Below are 18,531 nucleotides of genomic sequence, written 5' to 3'. Positions count from 1 at the left end.
TCCTGCACAATGTTGCAGGCTGAAATTATACACACATTTAAGCAGGGATTTACATAAATTAACAGATATGTATTAAATATAATGATCCAAATGCAACTACCAGCTCAATGGCTGTCAAAATCCAGAAGGCTTTCCATAATAAGTTTTTTCTTTGCTTCCTATAGAGATGCTGCAAGCTGCCTTTAGAGACAACTAGTAGTTTAAGTTTAAAATACCCCCTCTATAGTATAGTTAGTCTGGTCTGTGCAGGTAAAATGATTTGCTAAGGGTATGAAGTAAATATTTGTTTCTCACCACCTATTTTTGAAGGAATGTAATGTTCAGCTTCCAGAATATCCTGTGCAATGTGCTCCAAACTCATATGACCCCTGGTAAGGCGGTTCTGAAAGTGAGAGCAACAGAAACTAACCCTACCCATAACCCGGAATGTTCCCCATGAAAACCTACCCTTCACCCCCAACATAAAGCTTTAAAAAAGGCAAAAGAAGCTTTTAGTATTTTTTACAGGTTAGCTCACCACGAGGTTAAACATTTTAACTTGGACAAAGAAACAGAAACACAGAAGGGATGAAGATTACTACCCTTTTCAACAGAGCAGGGCATTAGATTGGCTGAGCTAAATCAACCTGTAACTCCATGGGAATAGAGCTACCTGCTTACATTCAGAGGGATAAGCTATAATTTTCCTCACCTTGCTTAATTCCGTATTTGCTTTAAATCAATACAAGGTTAGCTTCTTTTCTCTAGCCCTCCACTCAACTACATGCTTGTGATGCCTTAAAAGTGTCAGCACAGGAGTTTACAAAGATAAGAGGATGAGAAAAGGCATCTCTGGCTAAAATCTATACCATATCTCTCCTTCTGCAAACGGCACAATGATCCAAAGGACAGGAATGTGCGGTCAGAGGCAGGAGGACCGCAGTGCCCCTGTGACAGCACTCTAGACCTACTGACCCAGCTATTTTAAATAGGTAGTCCTAATCCTCCTCCTTTCCCTTGAGAGATTCATTTTGCCACCACTTCTCCTCTTCCCACCTTTGAAACTTGAGTGGTCCCAACATGAGACATTCCAGTTTGCAAAACTGGCAGAGAAAATGCGTATTTATTTTACCAGCTTTCTGAAGCAGTTCACCACAGGCTGGCACAAGTGTTAGCGCCAGCACAAGAAAGAGAAAGTCAACTGGAAAGTAAGAGACAAGCAGGAAAGCTCCCTTGGCACGAGTTTGATGTTAAATCTATTCACATGTGTCTCTAACCCACAACCATGATGCTGTGAGCTACAAGAAAGAGTCATCTTAAACCGAGAAGACTGATCAGTTTAATGGAAACAACTTTCATCAGTTAAACAAAGTCAGCCCCAAAACAGCAAAAAAAAATGACATCCTTCCACTTCTTCCCTGCTTCTCAAAAATCTCGATGGGAGATGGAAGCAAGTGTTCGTAAACTATAGCATAGGGTAAACTATAGCAGCAGGAGAATACAGGTGGCCTTTTACGGATAGTCGTTCCTCAGTGGAGATCAGGGAGAGAAAACCCTGCAGAGTGTTGTAGGAATTTGTAGGAGAAAAAATTTCAACTCCTTTAGAAATTAAAAAATAATTAGAATGAAGAATTTAAATATTTCATGCTATTTTTGTAGATATATATGTATTTTGTAGATCTCAATGTCTAAGTGGAGATCAGTGACAAGTTGCATTCCTCAGGGGCCAGTATTAGGACTAGCACTGTTCAACACCTTTGCCAGTGACACAGACAGTGGGATTGATCACCCTCAGCCAGTTTCCTGATTACACCAAGCTGTGTGGTATGGTTGGCATGCTGGAGCAAAGGGATGCCATCCAGAGGGACCTTTACACACTTGAGAGACGGGCCAATGCCAACCTTATGAAGTTCAACAAGGCCAAGTGCAAGGTCTTACACTTGGGTTGGGGCAATCCCAGGCATAGCTACAGGTTGGGCAGAGACTGGATTGAGAGCAAGTCTGTGGAGAAGGATTTAGGGGTGTTGGTCAACAAGAAGCTCAACATGAGCTGGCTTCAGCGTGCGCTCAGAGCCCAGAAACCACCCGTATCCTGGGCTGCATCAAAAGAAGCATGACCAGCAGGTCGAAGGAGGTGATCCTGCCCCTCTACTCTGCTCTCGTGAGACCCCACCTGGAGCACTGCATTCAGCTCTGAGGCCCCCAACGCAACAGGGATGTGGGCCTGCTCAAGCAAGTCCAGAGAAAACCACAGAAATGATCAGGGGGCTGGAGCACCTCTCATATGAAGACAGGCTGAGACAGCTGGGATTGTTCAGCCTGGAGAAGAGAAGGTTCCAGGGAGACCTTTGAGCAGCCTTCCAATACCTAAAGGGGTGCAACAGAAAAGCTGGAGAGGGACTTTTTACACTGGCATGTAGGGACAGGACAAGGGATAATGGCTTTACACCAAAGAGGGTAGGTTTAGATTAGCCATAAGGAAAAAATTCTTCCCTGTGAGGGTGCTGAGGTGCTGGCACAGGGTGCCCAGAGAAGCTGTGGCTGCCCCATCCCTGGCAGTGTTCAAGGCCAGGTTGGATGAGGCTTGAATCAACCTGCTCTAGTGGAAGGTGTCCCTGCCCATGGCAGAGGATTGGAACTTGGTGAGCTTTAAGGTCCCTTTCAATCCACACCATTCTGTGATTCTGTATCTGGAGGGACCCAGAGACCTTGAAGAGAGGAAGTGCTGTCTTCATGAACATGCGTGACTGGTGTCAGATTAATTGTAGTGCAGTTTTTCATAAGCGTTGCAATTAGGAATGAGAGTGAATAACTACAATTATATGCACATCTAAAAATACTGTTTTGAATGGCAGATACATTTGTTCATAGTCTATTTTTAATAACCAGGGAGTAAACTCTGCCAAACATTCAATCTTCTGTGGTTTTTCAATGTATTTTATTTCCTATGTTTAAATTCTATAATATTGTCAAGGCTTCTAAAACAAATTTGTTATTAATGCTCAATTAGTTTGGTTCAGAAGAGATTCCACTTCAAACATTTAAATTGTTGTTTTATGCGAGTTCTACAATACTTTAAAGACTTTCTGGACAACCTGTGCCAGTGTCTCAACACCCCCACAGTGAAGAATTTTTTCCTCCTATGTAATCTAAATGTCCCCTCTTTCATATTAAAGCTATTCCCCCTTGTTCTATCTCTACATGTCCTTGCAAAAACTCCCTCTCCAGCTTTATTGTAGGTCCCCTTTAGTTACTGAAAGGCTGCAACAAGGTCTCCCTGAAGACTTTTCTTCTCCAGGATGAGTAACACCAACACTCTCAGTCTGTCTTATAGGAAGGTGCTCCAACCCTCTGATCATCTTCATGGTCATGTTAAACTTCTCATCAACCAACACCCCCAAGTCCTTCTCCTCAGGGCTGCTCTCAGTTCCCTCTCAGCTCAGCCTGTATTTGTGTTTGGGATTGCCCCAACCCAGGTGCGGGACCTTGCATTGGCCTTGTGGAAGTGAATGTTGTTTGCATGGGCCCACCTCTGAAGCCTGTCAGGGTTTTTCAATGCCTGCACAGAAAAAAACCTACCACTTTTATTCAAACTGTATTTACTCTGAGGGTTAATGCAAGCTTTCACATTTCTAAAGCTGTACATCTATTAGCTTTCATATGCCTTCCAAGTAAACATTACAGAAAAGGAACATGGGGAAAAATCAGTGTTGTCCAAACGTCCTTTCTAGAAAGCTACAAACTAACTAATGTGTTTGAAGGGATTTTTAAGAGATCAGTTTAGTCATCATCTACTGAATACATGATGTAGTGTCCCAAACCTAAATAGTGTATAGCAGAATTACAGCAAACTGTTAATGTAACACTCCTAAAAGCATCTTTCATCTAAGAAGGCAGACATACAGTCTCAGTATTTCCTCTATACCGTGGATAAAAGACAACTAATTCTTGAAGCCTTCTCTATGTTTCTAATTGACAGAATGCTTATCTGATGTCCTCAACAGGATTTTACTGGACTGGACACAAAGATGGATGTTTCCATGCATATACTAATAAAACAATACATTCTAGTTGTTCTGAGAGCTATAAGCAAAACAAATGTTAGCAATAATGAAAAGGAGAACAATAAAGCCACAAAGCTGAAAATGATGCACAGAGGTTTTAAAAGGGATTCTGTCAGTCAGGTGAGTGAATGGTTTATATAAAGAGGGAAATGCATTTCTAGTGTTAAAATAAATAGTTTGAAATTATTCCAAAATCCTTTGATGAAAAGGCACTACAAGAATTTATGGATGAAGAATCCTTTAATCATTATGTAGGAACTTTACTTGATTTTCAAATATATATACACACTTTGTGTCAAACTATTTGTATGCACAAATACTAACATTACAAATATTCTATTATAGACATATTCTGTTTGTGTTTTCATAAACAAATTCCCATTTATCATAAATACACGTAAGTCAGGAGCTGTAATAAAGATATTAGAGGAGAAAAATACTTTCCTGTTCTTTGGTCACTGTTTTCTCATTTTCTTCTTTAAAACTATTCACAGACTAAATGTAACTGATGTTAATGCAGGTAACTACACATAGGTATGAGAAATGATAGACCTGGGAAGAAATATGATGGTAGTTCTAAAATGATGTAGCTGCCAAATGCAGAGATTCTGCATCAAGGTAATCAAATAACACTAAATATTTTTCACACAATAATCATCCTGAGCAGTTCAGTCTTAGACCAATGACTACTTTATACAGTGCCAGAACAGACAAAACTACATTTGATTATACAACTTCATTCTGATTACCTGGAATAGCTTCATGGGCTGTCAAAACCACACTTATAATAGGATTTTTAGCTCCTGAAACCTGCTCAGTCTCCTTAGTCGATGGAGTTTTCTCTGTTTTCTGAACCCTGGGCCTCTTTGGAGTTTTTTCTCGCTCATCTTCCTTCCTGTCAAGGTCAACGTCAGAATCATTACCTAAAGAGCAAACATCAGAAAGAATGTAACTATGTACAAAAGAAATGCAGGTAACACAGTCACTAACACTACAAGAAAGAATTAGGAGAAAATTAATACCACTGTAGAAAGAAATACATGTTATCAAAACAAGACCTGGTGCATGACTCCCTAAAGGGGAACTTCACCTCAATTTAAGAAAACTAGCATGATACTTATACAGACAGAGAAAATAGGCAAAATAAAGACAAACAACCCAGAATTGTAAAACTGAACTCTCAGAAACATTTGTGTTTCTAAATTATCTTGTTGTTACTGTGGATTTCTATAAAAATTCTACAAACTTTGTAGAATTTCTTATGATTTCACCATTAATGAACAAATTATTTTCTCCCCTTCTATATGCAACCATTCTGATGACTTTAGTACTATTTCTCCTAGTACTGGATTCATTACCTATCTCACTTAACGGAAAATCATCCAACAGTCTCTCTAGATTATCCTTTTTCCCCCACTATTACCATGAATCAATCGCCAGAAACATACTCTTCTTTTTCAGTATTGTTTCAGGAAGGATTAAGGTTCAAAACAGTTCTTTGTTCAACCGAACTCCTGACATGTAACTCTTTGTTTTGAAGGCCTGCACTTCCACATCATTCCTGTTGCTGTTCAGAATCACAGAATCCCAGAATGGTTTGGCTTGGAAGAGACCTTAAAGCTCATCCAGTTCCAACCCCCTGCCACGGGCAGGGACACCTTCCACTAGAGCAGGTTGCTTAAAGCTCCATCCAATCTGGCCTTGAACATCGCCAAGGATGGGGCATGAATGTCTTCTGTTTCTTAAATGGGCTAACTTTTGGACCTGCTAACTAGAAAGCAATGCAATAGTTGTATTTAAAACACTCATGTGAAATAAGAATAAAAAATTAGTAGTCAGCTAAGTTGTTCTTTGAAGCTAATTCTTCCTTAAAGCACATGAAGAATTCCTTGCTGAAATTCTGAAAACAAAAAATAGGAAAAATAACCCAACAGTAAAATTGCTTATATGTAAAGAATTTGTAGCATAGAGAATAAATACAGAGGGCTGAAAGTTTATACCAACAAAATTTCTTCATATTAGATGAAGTGGTAGAAAATCCAGGCTAGAGAAACCAAACTTGGCAAAGGAAGGCATTATGCAAACGTCCCAGAGGTAATGAGTATGGAAAGCAAACACTGATGGAAGAAAGTTATAAACGAACCCAGTGAATTTCTTTCTCTCCCCACTTCCTCCCTCCCCTCCCCTGAATCTAAAGCAGGTGACACAATCTCCAGAATAAGTTACTCAATGTATATTCATACCGTGCTGTAGCTGCTCCACTGAGACAGGGAAACAATACATAAATAAAACCCAGTAACAGCAAAGCTGTAGTATGTCTGGAGCTGTTTATGACATGCAAATAGCAAGAGCGGGGGAAAGAGATGCTACATGGAACCAGTTGTGGTTTAATTTTAGTAATACTTTCTAAATATTCAGCTGAGATTCAAACAAATCTGTCCCACATGGCCTTCTTAGCATTAGGACTGACTACATAACTACCACCTGGACAAACTGCAAGCCCTGTACTAGATACAAAACCAGAAGGAAACAAGGTGTGTAAGAATTAGTTTAGATTTCTCAGGCAGACAGCAGCAGAAATGTGCACACTGACAACTCATAGTGACTTGATGCTAATCTGTAAACCTGCAATTCGTACTTACAATACCCAGAATGAGCAGCAACCACACACGAATTGAATTCAAACACACTCAGGAAACCATCTTTCTATGGAGCTGACGTTTTTGCCTCAACTATGCTCTGCCTTGAGAGCCCCCTGCTTTCCAATGCTAATGATTTCTTCAGTTTCATTAGGTAACTTCTTTGATAAATGCCTCTTCTCAACTACCTTTTTCTCTGTAAATGTCTAAGATTTTGGAAAATATTGCTGCTTTATAAAGAGTCTCGTTATGTCCCCATTTAACTCCTTAATAATGCTGTAAATTATTGATGTTGAAACCACATAATTCTAAGTCTGACGTTTCTCTGCAACACTTCAGAGGGATATTTGAATATAAAGACATATTTAGATATGAATATAAAGACATATAAAGGCCCTACTTGTGCAGTGTTTTCTATTGGTGTGATGAACAGGGGTGGAAGGAAACAAACACAATTTTCCCTATTTCCTTCATGAAACAGCCTCCGTTAGTTTATTATTAACAATAAAATGAATTTCACAGCAGGACCAGGCCACCAATAGAAGGAATACTTCTCATAAAGAATCAGAATACAAAGGGAACGTAAAGCTGCTTATTAAGTTGTGTTTCCCTGAGGCTGCATCACATGCTCTTAAACAACAAATACAAAGATTAATCAGGCTAATTACTCTGGTTTTGTTTAGTGGACAGTGAGAGTTAGTGATAGTATTGGGGGGGGGAAGATTTGATGTACATGTGGACAAAACTCAAAGTCATTTTTTGCATGTTTTAGCTAAAAGAAATCCAAAACTACAGATTGAAAGGAAAGCTGTAATGAGGACAACAGAATTATCTCCATTTTGCTTGGGATCACATATTGAATTCCTTGTAGGCATACGAACAGAACCCAAGCACTCTACTCTTAAATGCCTTTCTAAGTGCTAAAAAGTAAAGAGTCAGTTTAATGAGGAAATGAAGTGGTTGAAAACAAACAACAAAACCATTTTATTATCTTTTCATGCTTTTCACGTTAACCTGTACCTCTATTAACCTTTGAATATTGGAATTCTACTAAAAAGAAAGAAAGAAAAGGACAAACCCCAGACTCCAGTTTGTCAGTGATCCACACTAATGCATAACTATTACCACAGGAATAAGCTAACAAATGTTTCATGCTGGTTTTCTTTCCTAATGTGCCTCTATCAGGCAGATCAGTTTGCTAATTCCTTCAGTTCAAGCAAGGGTAAAAGCTGTGAAAAAGAACAGACATGTTACAACAAACAGAGTTGACTGACTCCCTGCTTCCAAAACACAATTCCAAAAATGCTATTTAAAAAGATTTTAAAATAACATATAAAATTGGAATGTAAAAATATTTCTTCACTAAAGGGCTGCTATTTCGTATGCACAGAAATCTTGTACACAGATACCAAGCACTAAATATTAAGATGATGGCCATGTGAAAATATCTGAAGAAACCCAAAGCTGGTGAGTAGTTCAAACAAAGGACTGAATCTCAACTTCCACCTACACAGTGTGAGCTGAGAACATCAACTTCCATCTACTCAGTACGAGCTCAGCATGAACTGAGCAAGTAACAGGAATACTACACTCAGTATCTGCAAAGATGAGAGGAAGGTATCGAGTGCCATGCAGATTCCCTTAACACAGAAAAGCCCACGTAGATGTTGATCAAAACCAGGCAGTGATAAAATTCAACCGATTTGCTGATCATACATTTTCAACTAGTGCTGAATATGCGTATGAACATTCCCAACACTCACATCATACATGGAAAAAACCCAATTGTCTCCTCCCTATATGGAGTTGGAACTAGATGATCTTTAAGGTCCCTTCCAACCCAAACCATTCTATGATTCTGTTCTATGGAGTGGTCAAGTCTAGTTCTGATACTTCAACATTACAACATCACTAATCTGATGCGTGTTGACAGCAGTGGCCCCATTCTTCCCCTTTCTGAAAGGAACAAGCATCTTCCAGAAACAACTTGTTGATAAGGAGCTGGGGCTGCACACGTTGTCAGTACTTTTTACTACAAATTTCATAGTGAACAACCAACCAACAAAAAACTCCCCATGAAACCACCAGACCAGAAAAGAAACCTTAACTCTCACTGACAGCTGCTTTCTTCCTGAAGATCAAAACCCCCTAAACTAGAAGGTGTGCTTTAGGAAAGGATTAAGAGGGAGACAAAACCATGTTTTAATGAAAAACCAAGAGCTACAACTTTGACCTACAACTATGCCTTTCCATAGTATGGGACCATCTCATCAGTAATTTAGTTGTCTTAGTGGAAAAAGCTACTTAAGTGTTAGCACTGTGGATGAGAGCATTGAAATAACTTATAACTAGGACAACCCACCTCTATAGTACAACAATTCCTGTTGTCTTACAAAGGAATACCCATAACTGATTTCTAAGATGACTTATGAGAAAATATATGCAACTTAGAATAGCTAAGCCAAGTGTCTCCAAGCAATAAGAGTCTTTGCTTCATCCTAAACAGATTTATTTAGACAAACTTCCTCGCTTTGCATCTCCCTTGCCAAGAAGTCAGCTGGCACTTCCATTCAGCAGATGAATAAACTGACCTCCCCTATCTAGCAACAGGCATTTTAAATGCCTTCTCCTGCTCGTGCAAGAAATACAACACTGTGCCTGTGCCTTCTAACACGTTTAAGGAATGGTCGTGTCAGTGTTGATGAGTAAAGCTACTGTCAACTCTGAATTAATCACTGCTTTCAGAGTCCTGCCGAACTAGATCTGTCCCATGATTCTACTGTGCCATTAACTGAAGGGACTGCTCTCTCATTCATAATTGGATGTAGGACATCTAGCAGGCACATCCTTAACTGGCATGTTTTTAAACTATGCTTCATTCAAACTACTATTTTTTTATCCCCTAAAAGATGCTGGTATTTCATAGTAGCAAGGGAACAGCTTGGGGAGGACAGGGGGGAAGGAAACTGGCCATACAAAATGAACACATGCAATTGCTTCTCCTGCAGAGATTGACATGCTACTTGCAGAAAAAAATCACTTAAATTAGAATCCAGCTGAAGGCGAAACCATTTTAAAGATGGCACTTTTGGCCTCAGTTTAAGAATGATGCAGGCTTTAATTCAGCAGGAATGAGTGGTTCACTCCAGGGAAAAGAATCTGTCCACTGCTGTAATCTGTCTTCCACCCAAACCACATTCCCCAGCCAACAAAAGTCCTCTCTTATATCTGCCTGAGATTCAGCTCATGCTGCAGTGTGGGAGAGGGATGGCTGTTAAAATGATTACCTGTTGTCTGTGCCTCAAAACAAGCAAGCTTAGGGGCAGCTGCTCGGGAACTGATCCAACCCAGACACAGCCAAACTGCCCAGACCCATCCCATGCCAGCGGTGGAGGCTGAAGCAGCTCCGCTTTCTGGCTGGGAGCAGGCACAGTGAAGACATGTGTCAGGTATCGCAACTCATAGGATAGAAAAACCTTCCTCACCCATGTGTGATACTTACTTATGTGGCCCATAACGCTTCTCACTGCCAAACTGTAACCCCCTTTGTGAGAAACAGAACAGCTGCTTACGGAGAAGCAGCATTTCAGGGAGTTTAAGACAATAGTACAATAAACATTTTGACTTTTATGAAAAAAGGTACCTTGTCTGGCTTTACTCTCAGTTTTGCTTCAATGTGCTTTTTGTGTTCAAAGGAACAGACAATTCCATTCCATTTAAAATTAACACTGGGGATTACAAGTCATTACCAATCAGGTCACAGGATGCAAACAGTTTCACAACACGCTTCAGACATTTGTTGGATGTCTTCTTACCTCCATCTCCTTCTTCCTCTCCTTCATTTAAACCAATAATGCAGATATGTTTCCTCAGCTGACGTGTGTTGGAGAACTTCCGATTGCATTTCCTACATTCCAAGCTGCCTGGTGAGACTTCAGACGGTTCTGTTCCTTCTTCTGTCCCAGGCAGAGTTTCTTCGCTTGGAACAGGGTTATTTTCTACCACATCTTCATCCACACAAAACTTCTTAGTAGAGCCTTTTGGTCTGCCTCTTTTCCTCTTTGCTACAAGAAGTTTTAGAAAAGAAATTTAAGAAGCTATAAGTAAATTCCATGGCTAATCAGCCAGTATCAAGCTGATCTGTGAAAAAGAGGAACAGTAAATTAAGTTGGACAGCCTCTACCCTTAAAGCTTAAAAAAAGTTGAACTTCACACAAACTTATTTGCAAACAGTGCTATTTGTTGGCATTTCTGCTAGCTGCAAAGCTGTAACATTTTACTGAGATCAGCAGATATCAGGTGCCAGTTTTACAGGAATGACACTGCAGGCACTCCTTTAGGTTGTTGTATAACTGTATCAGCATTCATATTCTACAAAGGTGATCTGCTGTGTTCTGACACTCAACAAAAAGCCTTTTCAATTTAAATCACTCTCAAAGAAATGGCTTAAGTATTGACATGTATTCAGAGAAAACCAGTTTGTCTTTAAAAAAAGCCTAAAGCTCATTGTCCTTTTAAAAGAAAATTGAACAATATTTCCTGTGGTTCTTTATTAACACTTTCTAGCCAAAAGTTGGTATAAAAACTTGTTGGCAACAAATAAATTCCAGAAGTCATGGAAAAGAAGTTTCCTTAGTGAGTATTTCAAGTAATTAAACCTGAATTCATTCAAAATTCTTAATAAATACAACATAACTTTCCATTTTTTCCCCTCAGTGACATGGTTTAGTGGTGGTCTTGGTAGTGCTGGGGGAATAGTTGGACTTGATGATCTTAAAGGTCTTTTCCAACCTAGTTGATTCTATGATTCCCATATTTCTGTAGAGGAAGTATTGGTAACCTCAATGAGATGTAGTGAACACAGGAATGCATGACAACATAATATACTTCACACTATTTCCTGCTGATGATTTCTCTTATCACTGCTGTAGTTACTTCAAAAGCCACCTTGCTATCATCCACTCACAGGTGTAACTATTGACTTCATTGACCAAACCAAGTAGATCCCAAGAAAACTTTTGGTCAACAAAGGCAGATACTCAGAGGGCAGGGGGGAAATTTCCAGATAGTGACAAGTTATTTTAGGAGATTTCACCCTAGCTTCAAGTTACTTCCATTAAATAGTTTAATACAATGAAAAGAATCAGTCTCTTTCTTGTTAATCTTGGGGGTTGCTTGCTTGGTTTTTTTTACTTTATACTGTGTTTCTTAAGAAATTATCTGATTGTTATTGCACAGATTTCGGTTATTTAGTTCAACCTTCCTCTTCTGCAAGAAACTGTCAGTTCGCAAACAGCAAAGCCTGGTAGCATTTAAATGGGTTTTTTAGAGTCTGAGCAGACATTTGGTGAAGTATCACATCTACTGCGCGTAGAAGGGAAACTATTGTGCATTGAAGGATGTTGGAACTAGATGATCTTAAGGTCCTTTCCAATCCTAGCTATTCTATGATTCTATGGTTTAGTGGTGGACTTGGTAGTGCTGGGTTAACAGTTGGACTCAATGACCTTAAAGGTCTTTTCCAACCTAAATGATTCTATGATTCTGTGAAAAGAGCTTCCCTGATGTTGCATGGAGAAATAGGACAGTCAGGCTTCTTCCAGGCTTACAGAACTCTTTATCTAACATTAGACAGTTGAGCTCTCAAATTAGTTAATATTTGTCTTCTGTACTGAAGGAACAGAGAAACTACTCTTCAGAGCACAGTTCACATAAGGCCTGGATTGTCTCTGGATCCCAGGGTGACCAAGATCCCGGTTTAAGAACCTTCAGTTACGTGCAGTGAATTCCAGCTTTGAGAATGAAAAAGAGCTTAATATGGTCATTGTAATTGCCAAAAAACCCCAGAGCATAATGTGCATTAAAAAGTGAAATAGAAGAGGTGTGAGGCTCCTGCCAGCCATCACCTTTAGAATATCAGAGACAGGCACATACAAAAATCTTGTCAAGAACTCTGTTTGTAATGCTCAGAAAAAAACAAGCAAACTTAAATCTTGGGCATGTTTTAGCTTATGGTATTCACAGCAACGAAGTTCCTTAAAGGATTTTTTTACACCAAAATATTTCCAAATCTTGAGACTTGTGCAAAAATATAAAATCATTCTCCTCAGAATTTCATACTTTTACTGTTGGTTTGAGGGGTTTTTTTTGTTTGGATTTGGTGGTGGGCTTTTTTGTTGTTGCTTTTCACAGCACAGATGGGCTAAGTATGAAATACGTCTTCCAGGTTATAAGAGAGAAATGCCCAGTAATTAAGCAACTGTTGCACTTCTAAAGGCTTGAAAATATCCTGAGATTATTCAAGCGAAGAAAGACTGGCCGTGCTACATGTAGATTGTGCCTCTTACAATAAACCTACATTTCTCCTCCTCCTATTCAAGAAACTTTCACCAAACCAAGTGTATATCAAGAATAAAAACTCAGAACTATGTAAGGGTTTTTAATCAAGTATTCATAAAGCCAATAGCCTACCTTCTCCCTGATAAATTGAGACTGACAATGTAAGAGTCTGAAAAATCATGAGAATATTAAATAAAAAACAAACCTGAAATAATTTTCAAGTATATGTGCCAAAAGACCTTACTAAACTGGTTGAGTTGGAGCATATGGAAAAATGAATGACCTCAAGGAATCTTAAGGGAAGATGACGCAATAGAACAGGAGGTGGTGGCAGCACCTTATTGAAAATCTGTTCAACATTTCCCTTATATACACCAGGCAAAGAAAAACCCACATACAGAGACCACAGCTTTGAGTTAATCATGTAATTAATATCAAGTGAAAAAGAAAGTATTTTGTCTTGTTACAGGAGTGATTTGAGTATTTGTCTGCTTAAATATAGAATCACGGAATCATGAATGGTTTGGGTTGGAAGGGACCTTAAAGCTCATCCAGTTCCAACCCCCTGCCATAGGCAGGGACACCTTCCACTGGAGCAGGTTGCTCCAAGCTGCATTCAACCTGGCCTTGATCACTGCCAGGGATGGGGCAGCCACAGCTTCTCTGGGCACCCTGTGCCAGCACCTCAGCACCCTCACAGGGAAGAACTTCTTCCTAATGTCTAATCTAAATCTACCCTTCTAATAGCACCAAAAGCCTCATTATGGATAGGAAAAAAGCAACCCTTCCACATTAGCTTTGCAACCCTCCATAGCAGTGTTCTGAATTTCTGTGCTACTGACCCCAGTGAAAGTAGTTTTGTTAATTATCAGCCAAGAAGAGAGGGTGATTTCTACGGTTCTATGATACGCAGACTGCAACTGTCTTCAAGGTTTCATAATCAATAAAGCATACATCCCATAGTGCAGATATAGCCTGAAACAATCAATGATCCATCAGGAAATAATACAAATAGATGATACTGGGCCACTAATGCTGTCCCTCAAATCATTACTAATCTGACTAAGTAGAAGCAAAAAAAAAGCAGAGAGTTTTGACCAGCACTTTGAAGAAGATTGAGATCATAGCGAATAGTTAGGAAAGACAAGGCGTCCCTGCCCATGGCAGGAGGGCTGGAACTAGATGATCTTAAAGTCCTTCCCAACCCAAACATTCTACGATTCCATGAAACCCTAAGTAGAAGTGGAGTATGAGTGACTGCAGTTGACCAGTAAAGATGCCACACTCCAGTGCTAGACACAATGTGACCTATGCATAATTTGTGACGGCAACATCTGTTTAATACCCTTGGTTCTACTCGATAACAAAATGCTACCACCACCCTACCAAAACAGTTAGGACAAATCAACTCTAAATACATCATGACTTAACCATGGGAAAGTGGTGTGACTAAATAAAATTCAGCAGAGAGCCCTGCCAATAAAACAACATTAGAGTAATAACCACATATTACTTGCCTAGCATTTTACTTGTTCACAGGACTTATAAAATCATCAATTTATTACTCGGGCAGAACAAAGAGCTCCATTAACAACTCAGTGTTCACTCGTCTATACTAATTCTTGGAAGAGCTACAGGGTTTACCAATACTTGGAAGAAAAACTGTGCTTTCAAAGGATAAGATGCTCCCCTATCAGTAAATGAGTACTAAAAGGAAGTTTCTAAGACTGCCATTTATCAATCGCTTCTACTTTTAGAGACAAGACTGAATTACTACAAAGAAGGGTGCACTGAGAAAAAAGTGCATATTTTAGAAGTTTTATCACTGCAGATTCCATAACAGGAGGGAAAAAAGTGCTTTGGAAGAACTCTCCAAATTCTTACATTCGACTGTGAAACACCCTATTTTTTTTTAAGCAGAACACAGGAAATAATTGAATAGGACTTTAGAACAAACCACTGTGTGATGGGAAAGAAGAAATATTAAAAGTATTTATAGAATACGAGTTGAAAACTATCTGACAGTAATTTACCTTGACATTCTTATTGACAGCAGATGGCACAGAGTTGGGCTACGTCATCTGCAAAAGGTGGCACCATATGATTGTATCAGATGATGAAAAGTATTCACCAAGAATAATGAAAAAGGTAACTTAGGAATATGTAACTTAGCATATGAATGTTGTATTTCACATAATTAGATTTGCAAAGTTCTTTTAACAGCTGCATATGTCTATTTTCTGCTGCTTCATATCATAACGGTAATTACACACTGTTCAGATAAATGTACATGCTTAGCAACTCACAATACACAAAGTGCAGATAGTCCCTGACACAAATACAAGAAGTTTACAGAAAAGCCTTTTTACTAAAAGGAGTAAGAATATGCTACAAAGTCCTAGTCTCGTTGTACTCAGAAATACAATGTAGTGAAGGGATAACAGGAAATAAAGATTTAAGGAAGGAAGATGCATTCTGCATGCCTGAGAAATTCATTCTGTATAATTAAAATAAAATTAGGACAGCATTTTGAAACTTGATGTAGATCTGACATTTATTCATCATCTTCTGATGCACTGTTCATTTTAGGCTTTGTGTGAAATAATAATCTGGTGCAATTTTTCCTCACCAACCATTGGAGGAGAAAGCAGCTATAGTTGAATACTATATGACTATTATTAGAAAAATCTTCTTATGTTGAGGAAGTTAATATAACTGCTGAATTAGAACTGGTAAATAAATGAAGAAATACCACATGCATATGTTAATGATTAAAAAAAAAAATCTATTAAGTATGATATTAGATTGGTTTTTATTCATAAGTACATAGTTTTTAAAATCCAGAAATCATAATGACTGGAATATCGTAGTAGTTGTGTTAAGGAACAGTTTGCCAACAATATAAATCCATTGCTCAGGAAGGGCCTAAAAGAAGATGTAATTATGAAGTCTGAATCACTTTCAGCCCATTGCTAATATTACAAGGGATTGCAATTATAATCAGTTAAAAATGGAAGGAATGAATGTAGCTTCTTCCACTGCAGAGTAGAATTGTTCCGTGTAACTAATTCGACCTCTGACTACCAGATTGCTTTATTTACCAGTGCCAATATCAAAGCACAGTCATAAATTACGAATCATGACACTTCCTCTTCGGAATAGAACTATTAATATCATTTGAATCACAACAAGCAAGTTAGATAACTCAAAAAGCACACCACCATTCCTAAGCCTCAAGACACATCCCCATCCATGGTGGTCTGGTTGTTTTCCACTGCGATTCCACAGCTCAGATTAAAGCTGTTGGAAGTAGACTTTGCTGCACTTGACATTTAAAATTAATGGCCCAATGTCACCCTCCGCTATCACATGCTGAGTTTATCCACATCTGTCCTCCCATCCATTCTGCACTGCAGGAAATTAAGGGTGACAGTTGTTTTATTAAAAAACTAAATGATTCTGAATATCACATTCCTCCCAATGTATGAACGTACCTTCTCCATCTTTGTTTATGTTTGTGGGTACTGTTAGAGGTTGGAGAGGAATAACGATGTCATCCACGTTGATCCCTTCTTCTGTATGCTTCTCGGAGACATGAGACAGCAGTTCAGATTGATTTGGTGAAAATAAGTTACAAAGCTTACACATGAAGATGGAATTGATCCCTGAAAAACAAGTTTTAAAAGAGGAGTTAATCAATTGTTTGTATTACCACTAGTTATTGAGGTTTTGGTTCAGCTAACACAGTAACTATCAGTTAATACACTTAACAGACAGTAATGAGCTGAAACGAAGAATGTTGCACTGTTAAATGAAGACATTCATAATAAATCCCCGAATTAATTCATTTAAGAAATGGCTAAACTCCTACTCACATCCTCACAGGGAAAATAATTCTTCTGGCTTAAACCCTGGGTATTTTCTAACAAGGCCCAAAAGGAAGCAGGACAGATAAAAACCTTTTTTCCCTTCCAGCCTCAGACAAAGTTACAATTTCATATTTTTTTCAAACATAGGGTGAAATACTGTGAGACACTAAGTCCTGGTCCATGTTTGTTGTGTAACACATTGGTATAAATGCAAAATATTTTATCCTTCATAAAGCAGCTGGGCTCCAAACCCTTATTTCTGTTCACAGACCTCATTGTCCTTTCCTACATGTACTTTACCTTTCTACTTCCTTCACATAAGCCAGTCTAATTTCTCTGATTACCTGTGTTAAGTGCTGGAAACAAAAGAAGGAAGAATTAAATCCTGTAAAACATAAAAGGAAACTTTTCCTTCACTATAACAATGTTTGTTAGAAAATAAATATATATTTTAAAAACTGTATGTTTTGATGTGTCATTTTTGCCTTAGCATGTTACCATGAGTGTACATTGTGAGTTAAAAACGTTAAGTGCATGGTTTCAGGGCTCATTATCCTTAGATGTGGCTCTGCCACTAATGAAAGGGTGGGAAGGGAAGTCAAAACATCTGCAGTGCTGTAGACCACAAACTGTTGCATCATCTCACAGTCACAGCTATGCAATCACATCGTCTTCCTTTCTTCTCCTGGCCATTCACTTCAAGAGTTCTACATAGTTTTCTCTCCTTTTATCCCAATATTTGTAAAACAATATCAGGCCTCATCTTGACCCATCTACACGGAGAAAAATGGGCAGGAACAGGAGGAAAATTTAGGAAGGGGAGAAAAAGTTTTGCTCTCAAGATACACCGGTATTAGCCTCAGAGGCAATATTAACATTAATCATCCAGTATTTCCTATGCTGTGACACACAAGTTCTATGAAAAACCCCCATTAATTCAAAGCAAACCCCAATGAACTAAAAACCTTCCAAGTAGCGGCAAATTCATAATTTCATGAAAACTTTCCTTAGCCAATGCTTTAAACAGAAACTTCACAGAACTTATTAGCCAAAACTTCATGGGTTTTGTTGGGGTTATTTTAATTCACAGGTACTAGAGGTGTGTTGTGAAAGGCACAGAAAGTAAATAACAACAAAGAAGGGTTAATATAAAGTTGACAGTTGAGAAAAACCCACCTAAAAATAGTTAATTCAGAGACTTTGCTTTCTAAAACTGCTGTCATTTGGTTTAATGGTTTGAGCTTTCAACAATCCCGGCTTCCTTCAGTGTCTGATGACAGCTAACGATAGCCAGGAACCCATTTTAACAGCCCACTTCTTCTTCAGCTACATATCTGAACTCCTCACGTAGAGACTGGTTTCAGTAGCTCCTCTCCCTCAGTGTCCCTAAGGAAAATTAGGGACAACAAACTGGAAAAAACGATGCTATTTGAGGTACAAACCAAACCACAGGTTAGCTGGATAGGTACAGAAATAAAGCGCTATTTTGTGAATTTGGGGATGAGTCTGGGGGGAAGAGAACAGGGCAGCTGTATTTTGGGAACTGTTTTCAAAACAGTCCCAAGCAAAGATCACAACCCCTATGCAACATTATTCTCCTCCCTTCATTACATACTTAATTATATGGTTCACCCCACTTAG

General features: G+C 38.8%; 1 protein-coding gene across 3 annotated transcripts in view; it reads right to left on the bottom strand.

Annotated features, from left to right (window-relative positions):
• ZFAT (zinc finger and AT-hook domain containing) overlaps positions 1 to 18,531 on the bottom strand; it is a 77,667-nt gene that overhangs the window by 50,121 nt on the left and 9,015 nt on the right. For all 3 annotated transcript variants that reach the window (XM_030509037.1, XM_030509182.1, XM_030509096.1), the window contains 3 exons: positions 16,516 to 16,686; positions 10,498 to 10,758; positions 4,793 to 4,966 (listed from right to left, as the gene is read on the bottom strand). In XM_030509037.1, the coding sequence (XP_030364897.1) occupies positions 4,793 to 4,966; positions 10,498 to 10,758; positions 16,516 to 16,686 (606 nt within the window). Of the gene's footprint in view, positions 1 to 4,792; positions 4,967 to 10,497; positions 10,759 to 16,515; positions 16,687 to 18,531 lie in introns of those variants that run through there.

This window comes from Strigops habroptila, chromosome 1 (assembly GCF_004027225.2).
Source record: "Strigops habroptila isolate Jane chromosome 1, bStrHab1.2.pri, whole genome shotgun sequence".
In the NCBI taxonomy this organism is placed as follows: domain Eukaryota; kingdom Metazoa; phylum Chordata; class Aves; order Psittaciformes; family Psittacidae; genus Strigops; species Strigops habroptila.
The sequence above is the reverse complement of the archived record's forward strand: the minus strand, read 5'-3'. Positions and strand labels throughout refer to the sequence as shown.